The sequence below is a fragment of the Salmo salar genome, chromosome ssa03 (genome assembly GCF_905237065.1).
Source record: "Salmo salar chromosome ssa03, Ssal_v3.1, whole genome shotgun sequence".
Lineage (NCBI taxonomy): Eukaryota > Metazoa > Chordata > Actinopteri > Salmoniformes > Salmonidae > Salmo > Salmo salar.
The window spans coordinates 60,296,911-60,306,247 of NC_059444.1; the positions used below are offsets into that span (position 1 = coordinate 60,296,911).

The window sequence follows — 9,337 nt, forward strand, 5'->3', positions numbered from 1 at the left end:
TGTTGGAAGGAAAAGTGAACTTCAATGCAAGTCAACCTGCACACGTGTTATGGCACTAGTAAACTGACATCACAAAACACTTTCTGTTCCAAAACTTTTCTTGACTGGTTCAGGTTGCAGTCTTTGGCATCATTAAACCAGTCATGACATCCCTGACACACGACCCAACTCGTGGTTTACCGTAGGACTGATGCAGGGTAATTGACCACCCCGAGATGTCATTACTGATTTAGTTGGAGAGAAACGAGGTGGCACAGTCCCATCTTCTCCAGACCTAAACATTTAGACAATGACTTGGCTGCAACATTTTTTTTTTATTGGGTCAACTTTGATCATGCAAAGGACAAACAAAACTCAAGCGCTTTTATACAGGAAAACAATAAGACCAATCGCTTTATATGTACTATAAAATAAAATATTTTACATCATTCAAAACCTCAGTTTGGATCAACTAAAAGAGCAATGGTACTTTACAAGCATTTACTTCAACATGGTACTATAACACTTTCAGGCTACAAGTTCAACCTTTGATTTGACCTTTAACCCTTGATCACAGTGACCTCTGGGTGGGTGACCTCCACAGGGACTTGCTCTGCAGGGCAGGAGGAGTGAGGGGGCTTGATGCTGAAGAGGTCACGCAGGTTGACCTCCGAGTCGACAAAGTGGGGGATCTTGCGCTCGTTGAAGAGGCCTGAGAGGTTAACCTCCACCTTGGCCCGTCGTGACACCCTCATGCGCAAGGCGAAGAGGCGCCGCAGGTCGTCCTCCACCAGGGGCAGCTGGTGGCCTTCCAGACGCTTCTGCCAGGCCTTCTTGGACCGCTTGCGCTTCTGCTACAGAGAGAAAAACATGGGACAGAGAAATTGATTTTGGAGGTATAAAATGTCTAGTGGAACAATTCACCACTACAACTGTTCAGAAAGGTCATTAACTTTTACTGCCCAGTAGACAGGAAGCCTGTATTACCACTTCAGTTCCTCTAGGGACTTCAGAGCTGGACAAATTGAGACAAGAGCGACATTGTGTGAGTAAACACCCCTCCCTAGAGCCCCACTATGCCCAAAGCTCTGTAGATTCTTCCAGACATCTAAGGGATGCTGCTTTCAAATGGTTCAAAGACAGTTCAGGGCCACATACAGATCAATGGTCACCTGGCCAGAGCCACACCACACAGTAGACCCACTGTTGGCTCAAGCCCACATCTTACCCACAGGGGATAGATGGACTAAAACCATGCTTACCGTTGCAGGGTTGGCATCTGGGTCATGGTGAGCCAGGTGTCTGCTTAGGCTCTCCTGTGAGATTGAACAGATGTGTCACGACAACAAACATTATGACAGCAGCAAAGTATGAGCATCAACCTATTCTAAACATTTATACTGTTCCAGAGCCACAATGGCAAACATCTCCATCCACTACATGGAAAAAGTCTTACCTTGGGATTCAAATTCAATTCTGTCCATGGGAAGGAAGCCACTAGTTACTTTACCAGACATTCAGTGACTTAAGAAATTCATGAGGCTGCTTTGCATGCAGTGATTGAAACCCAACTGCACATCACCACCACTGTGTAGAAGACTAGACAGTTATGGATGTGTGTTCTTAGTTAAAAGACGGCTGACAAATGGACGTCAGAAAGAGCAGGCTGAAAAGGCAGCTTAGAGCAGTATGCTACAAGTGTGTTCAATAGATAACGGCAAACTAGACTGCCTAAAATCAGGGATGGGCAACTCCAGTCGTCGGGGACCAGCGATGTGTCACTTCCTCCCCATCCTAGCAAACAGCTGATTAACTAATTGCATTCTAAACTGAAGCTCGTGATTAGTTGATTGTGTCTGGGGTGTTAGCTCAGGCAAAAGTGGGACCACAATCAGTGCACCCCCCCCCCCCCAAGACCTGAGTTGCCCATCCCTTGTCTAAACAAACACAGAAGGAAATTGAAAGCACTGTAGGCTACACCTGTAATATGCCTAGGACAACAGAAACGGCAAACAGTTTCACTATACCTAGGGCCTTGAATGACTCAAACACCCTCTGGAAAGTTGCCCTTTGTATCATTTAACAAATAAACACTTACCTGGGAAGAAAGACAGGACCCTTAACCAGGGGAGCACAGGAATTGTAATCCTTGGGCTTTTACTCCAAAAGAGTAAAAGTCTCAGGAGTGTGGATAGAGGATCAGTTTCACCTTTTAGATCCTAGATCACCCGTCTCACGTCGACTGAACACATGCCCACAAGGGCTACAGTACATACCCGCATGGCAAAGGTTCTGGGGCAGTCGGGGAAGCAGCAATGGTACTTGAGGAGCTGCAGGTGGGCCTTGCGGATGTGGTGCTGCAGGTTGAAGGTAGTGGAGAAGTAGGCCTTGCAGCCACTGCTGGGGCACAGCAGGACAGGCTTCTGCAGGGCGTGGGTTCGCTTGTGTCTACGCAGAGAGTCCACATGCTTAAACACCTTCTGGCACAGCTTACAGGTGAATGTGGCTGCAGGGACAGGAGAGAAGCAAATGTCACTACTGGATTTCTGCCCAACAAGTTGTCCATTAGCCAAAACAGATGGCATGAGCAGGCAGCTGGTGGCAGAGTAAACGGTATGAATCTTTGACACTAAAGGTTACCAATAAAATAAGCTTCCCCTTAATTACTAATCAGCTAACGCATCGCATCATAAGCCATTTCTCAAACACTGTCACTACAACTAGCAGGGTACAAGGCAGGACATTTACCGAAGTGGTAGAAGACAGAGGAAAAAATAGAAATATAAATGTGAAAACAATTACATCCAAAAATAGTTTTCAGTGAGAGGAAAGGCAGGTTGGCCTGACTGGTACAGTAATTCATTATTTTCATAGTCCTTCAGTAACAGCTCCAATTAAGGGGGTTGGGTGCTTACCTGGGTGTTTAGCCATGTGCTTGTGCATTTTCCCCCAGGTTTGCTCAAAATGATTGCATTCAGGCTGTGGGCAGCGGTACCCTGCAGAGTGGGAGAGATTATGGGCAGTGTTAAGTTAAGTGACATGACAACTGCGACTATCCCTAGTGATACAAAATGACTACTCGATTTCTTTGATTTATTCAAGACCGTACAGCAATAGAAGACTGACAAACTTGCAAAGGGACAAACCTGCATGTTTCTTCTCATGGGCTTTGCGAGCGACATGGGAGTCAAACTTGACTCCACAGCCTCTCTTTGAACATCTGAGGAGAAAACCAGGACAGAATAATTTAACCACTAATCTACTGAGACATGCATTCACTTGCATTTTAAATTAGGGAGTATGCATCAGCTTGTACATCAGCTTGGGCCTTTTGCAGTATTCAAAGGATGCAAGGCCTACAGAACCATTAAAAGATTGTGACTTACTTGAAATTAGAAGATATTCCATGCTCCTTCAAATGGAATTTATACACCCTCCGTTTCTTGAATGTCAATAAGCAATTTGGAAAATTGCACTGCACATGGGGACAATTAAGCAAGTAAAAAAACATTCAACACATTTACACGGTAAATAAATGGAAATGGTTTCCTACAAATTAATTGCAAGAATCCATTTCATAAAGTACACATGCCAGGGCCAAGGGGGTCCGTTTAAAAAGGACCAGAGATGCTGAAAATGGACAATCTCCAAATAGTAACGTGGTTATTCGGCGACATCTAGTGGACTATAACCTTAAAGTACTTGTCCTTTTCTCCGTGGGCATAATAGACGTGTCTCTTCAACTTGGCCGCGTTGAAGAAAGCATTTGTGCAACTCACAAAGGTACATCTGTTGGGTGAAAAATATACTAGTGTGAGTTTAGTTTTTCAAACTACAGCCTAACCCATGGGTATGAAATTAAATGTAAACTGAAATTATTAACCTACCTGAATTGTTTCACCCCGGTGTGGCCAAGTGCGTGGCGGCTCAGGTGAGATTTCCGTGAGAAACGACGGCCACAATCAGCCCCGTTGCATTGAAAAGGTTGCTAAAAAACAAGAACCAGTAGGGTTATAAATTATAGTTTACGCAATCGTAATCTTTGACTAATCATAAAAGGCTCAAACTTCAAAAGTAAACTGCCATTCGAACTATTTCGCCACATTTATGGCAGAAGCCTAAACACTTCTGCACATTTTTTATCACACGAAATCTATTAACCCGGGGATAAGGTTACAGCCACATGAACCATAGTTGAATTCAAATATCACTCAAATATCAGCCATGTCCCCATATCATATTTACCGCTTCCTTGTGCACGGTCTCGTGCTCTTTCAAACGCCACTCCCGTTTGAACGTCGCCCCACAATCAGCATGGTTGCAGTTGAAAATCTGTTGTCGAGGACCCGAGTCCTGTTTGTGGGCTACCCCGTTCATTGTCTCCTGAAAACAGTCGTCTATTCGGTTGCACACTGTCAATCAAGAGGAAATTGTCCCCCCGCGCCAACTACTCTTGTAGCCTCTGAGAGTGCACTGAGGTTAATTGACCCAGGTTGCACCTGTGCCGAATTAATTGCTTAATTCAGGTGTCAGTGTTTGCAGTGAATGGCCGTGTTCCAGGCTGACTGGTTGCAGACATGTCAGATCTCACAATGCCTGAGGTGCATTCAGTTCGCATGAACGTTTGATACGTTGCGGAACGGTTTGTACTGAACGACACGATTCCCCAAAATGTTCTTGAACAGACTTTGAGGTACGTTTTTGGTGGGTGTGGCTTGAAGTAACGAGTGACGCCTTTAAAGGCCAGTGGCCATGCTGACAGCGTTCCCAACCCATAAACCAACCCCTACCCGTTTTTCAACCGGTCGTTCAGTACAGCACCGTTTCCGTTCAATTGAACATTCCAGAACGTAAACACATACAGAACGCAGCCTAGGTTAGGTCAAACATGTATTATATATATATTTTTAGCAATCAACAGATCCCCACTGTTCATCATGTTTTCAATACACTGCGATGCAACAACTGTATTCTTACAGCAGAGGGTTGCATATCTTACTACAATCAGATTTGAGAGAAAGGTAGGGATGTAGCATTTGTTGCAAGAGTATTAATTCCTTGATCATACGAAACTATTATTCCCAATCCCAAGGATTCCCAGACAGAACACATCACAATCTGCTCTGGACAAATCCGGTTCTGAAGTGTCTCAACAAAATTAAATCCAAAATATTTAGCCTGACTTCACCCAGTGTCCAGAAAAATGGATTTGCACAATATGAAAATATGCATATATTTAATGAGATTTCACCTCATTTGCATATTTTAATAAAGCCTACTACAGTCAGCTCTGGAGTAGTTCTGGACGCAAAATTACTTGTTTAAAGTTATTATGTTGGTAACCAGTTTATAATAGAAATAAGGCATCCCGGCCGTGACCGGGAGTCCCATAGGGTGGCGCACAATTGTCCTAGCGTCGTCCGTGTTAAGGGAGGGTTTGGCCGGGGAGGCTCCGGAGTGGCGCAGCCAGTGGCGGATTTAGGTATAGGCGACATGGGCAGGCTACTGCCAGGGAAGGTCTCCCACACAGAAGTACGAGATGGGGAGGGGGGCGGGGGTAGGTTGACCTCAGGTCTCCCCACTGGAAGCCGGAGGTATGGGAGCGGGGGAATCTATCAAATAGCGCACCTCTAACTTTGTATAGTACTAATGCAATTAGTAAAATCAGTCACACTACGAAATGCTACCAAATAAACCACAATTCATTCATAATACTGTCAATATATAGTTTCACAGACATATTGTTGCATTTTTTTCTGGTTTGTGCGAAATCGTTAAGAATAATATAAAACCAGTCTGCACACCACCACGGTGAATCATGAAAGGTTTTCTGTGATTGTATTGACTAGGTCCTGAGCTCAGTAAGGGGAATTTCCAATGCTGTAGTCTAACTTAAGATACATCGATATTATGCTGATATTTTGTATCTTTTGTTATATATTGAGTCTTTTGGGGTGAATACAAATTACAGTTAGTGCAGAATGGGTTTTGGTGGGGGGGGGGCTGAAGGGGGGGGTTCGCCCAGGGAGCCATACAAGCTAGAACCATCACAAGGCACAGTGCTATAGGTGTCACTACAGACACCCTGTTTCGAATCCAGGCTGTATCACAACCGGCCGTGATTGGGAGTCCCATAGGGAGGCGCACAATTGGCTCAGTGTCGTGCGGGTTTGGCCGGTGTAGGCCGTCATTGTAAATAAGAATTTGTTCTTAACTGGCTTGCCTACTGTAGTTAAATAAAGGTTACACATTTTTACTTGGCTCATCTCGCTCTAGCGACTCCTTGTGGCAGGCCGGGCGCCTGCAGGCTGACTTTGGTCGTCAGTTGAACGGTGTTTCTGGTGCGACTGGCTTCCGGGTTAAATGAGCAGCTGTTAAAAAAGGGGGTAAAAAAAAAAATAAGACACCTCAAGGTTTGTGGTATATGGCCAATGTACGACGGCTAAGGGCTGTATCCAGGCACTCCGCGTTGCATCGTGCATAAGAACATCCCTTAGCCATGGTATATTGGCCATATATCACACCTCCTCTGGCGTTTTTGCTTAACTATACCACAGCTAGGGGCTGTTCTTATGCTGCGTTCATAACCTTCAATCATAGATGGTATTTACCACATACGACAGGGAAAAATCATCTTGAACGCCTCTTCTACTGGTAATTACTAGTGGGAAACGTGTCTATCATCCCTGAGCTCCGACTTCTCCCACATGCTGACGTAACCCACATTTTTGCATCTACTTATCCATTTTGAGAGTTGTTGGTATTTTGATCCAGTAATATTATTTTGGTCCCTCAACATTTTAATGAATTTTAACCACTTTAAAATGTATATACCTAAATAATTTCAAATCTCACTAAATTCAATTACACATAATTTAACATCCAATTTCATAGAGAATGTTACAAACTGGACTATATTTAGTAACTTTGAAGAGATGGTGATTAGGTCTAAATAGGTGTTTGGCGTTTGCTAGTCTAAATTCAGTGTACTGATCTTAAACTGCCGTTTCCGAAAGGCAGACTCTTCTCACGCGCCAACTCATTTTTCTCAGCTTCAGAAGCATCTGCATTCATACAATTTTTTCTGGCTATACTTAGGTATATTCTTCAGACTTGACCAGAGGGAATTGTTGATATGTTGTAAATTGTTTATTGTAAATAACATTTTCTTCTGAAAAATACGCCAAAAATGCATTTTACGTACATGTCTTTAGTATTTTACAGATAGAAAGTTGAAAAAAATATTTATCCACAATCTGCTCTGGACAAGTCCGGTCCTGAAGTGTCTCAACAAAATTAAATCCCAAATATTTAGCCTGACTTCACCCAGTGTCCAGAAAAATGGATTTGCACAATATGAAAATATGCATATATTTAATGAGATTTCACCTCATTTGCATATTTTAATAAAGCGTTTACTTAAATGTGTAAAAGAAAATAGTCTTATATGTATATATACATTCAAATGGTACAAGCTTATTAAGGGGAAAAAATTACCCTATGAATTAAATGCAACAAAACATGATTCATAAAAAGCAATCTATTAATTATGGTTTTTGAACACTGTAATTTGTGAGCATGATAGCTGTAATTTTAGTTTATGGTTGACGCAGCTTATTTTCCATTAGCTAATCAACATTTCTCAACAAGTTCAAAACACATGAATGCATCCAACTCGTATTTACTACTTCACAACTGGAAATGACCAACTTCCTACTTGGTTAAGAATATGAATGCAGCATTAGGCAGGATGCAAAATTGGCAAGTGCATCTCTGTCATGGCCTTAGTGCACTCCAGGTATATTGGCACCTCTGAAGTAGAAGGATGATCTGGGTGGCACATGGCCTGGGTGGCTGAGGAGAAGATATTCACGATCAAAGACATGATAATCACAATAGAGTTCTCATTTTTAGCCCACAAACCTGAGGTACCAACATCAGTATACTGAGAGTGATTCTATTTCTAAAATGACATATCCGGGTGTTTTTGGAGAATTTGTTAATGTTTTTTCAGAGCCCCCGTACTGCACAATGAAGATGAAGAAGTGAATTGCCGGTTGGGGTAAGTGTCTCAAAAACAAGTGAAATTGGCAAAAAAAAAGTGATCTTCTCAGGTCCAAAAAGTTGGACCTGAACCCAAACAGACCCGATCATTAACAAAAAAAGGGGGACATGGACCGGAGAAAATCAGGCCTGAACCCGAATAGACCCGACGACAACCACACCTAGACTCGACCCGTACCCTAACGGTTCCGGGTCTAGACCAGACCCGATTGAAGCCGAGTGACCCAAAAATTATGTTTATCAGCCAAGTTGCTCTTCTGGTTAATAAATATGTATTTATATGTTGGCTAGGCGTTCTATAAGTCAATAAATTCACCATATTAGCGTAAAATAAATATGCTATAGGCTATACAGAGCCGTGGTCGGGTCCATTCAGGTCCACTCGGGTCTATCAGACCCAATGACTATCAAACAGGCCCCGACCCAGACCCAAGGGAAAAGTTAGAATTTTTGACCCAGACCTACTCGGTTCCCGGGTCGGGTCTCGGGTATTCGGGTTCAGTCGGACACGTGAAGACCTTTAGTCTGGACCCTTCTATAACATGGCATTTACATAAAAAAAAATGTTGATTTGGTTGTAAAAATGCAAAATTCTCCTTTAAAGAGATGGAACATTGAGGCATGATTATTATTTTGTGCACAACAATAGCCCTCATTCTGCACATTCAGCCATCTGTATGATCATCTAAGACATCCAGCTTACATGGAGACACCTCAGGACACTTCTTATCAGCTCCAACACACACACACACACACACACACACACACACACACACACACACACACACACACACACACACACACACACACACACACACACACACACACACACACACACACACACACACACACACACACACACAGCCTGCTAGTCAAGCCCACTTCTTCCAGCTTGTCATCACTCTACACTCTTCACTGTACCATTTTCCGATGTGTTCCTGCAGCTTCCTGGTCTCCTCATGGTAGTGGACAGCTGGAGATAGAGAAGGAGAATGACATCTGTATTTACCATACACACCTCTGGGCACAATGGGTGCACCATGTCATGCTGTTGGATACCACTTTTCAATTGCTGTGTGGATCTCCATTTTGTTCATTACAATACATTATGTTAGTGAGTTTAGCTGCACCACAATACTGACCAGTATGTATTGTTTTCTCTGAAGAACTTTTTTCCCACCTCGTCCATCCATGGACCTATCTATTCAGGATCTTGAATTACTCGTGTTGACATAGAAAATGAATGAACACACAAAACCCTACCATGTTTACCTCAATTGGCACCTTGGTACCC

The 9,337-nt window shown here is 43.2% G+C and overlaps 1 protein-coding gene across 2 annotated transcripts; it reads right to left on the reverse strand.

Annotated features, from left to right (window-relative positions):
* Positions 1-294: 294 nt before the first annotated feature.
* LOC106601008 (P43 5S RNA-binding protein) lies at positions 295-4,612 on the reverse strand. 2 transcript variants are annotated; one of them, XM_014192848.2, is made up of 9 exons: positions 4,225-4,612; positions 3,867-3,967; positions 3,672-3,768; positions 3,366-3,454; positions 3,126-3,199; positions 2,895-2,975; positions 2,256-2,485; positions 1,242-1,295; positions 295-830 (listed from the first exon to the last, which is right to left on the reverse strand). In XM_014192848.2, the coding sequence occupies exons 1-9, from the start codon at positions 4,354-4,356 to the stop codon at positions 540-542; spliced, it is 1,149 nt and encodes a 382-aa protein (XP_014048323.1). In that variant the 5' UTR covers positions 4,357-4,612; the 3' UTR covers positions 295-539. The 2 variants fall into 2 exon arrangements, with proteins under 2 accessions (XP_014048323.1, XP_014048322.1); XM_014192847.2 differs by having other exon boundaries at positions 295-833; positions 4,225-4,607.
* Positions 4,613-9,337: the final 4,725 nt, after the last annotated feature.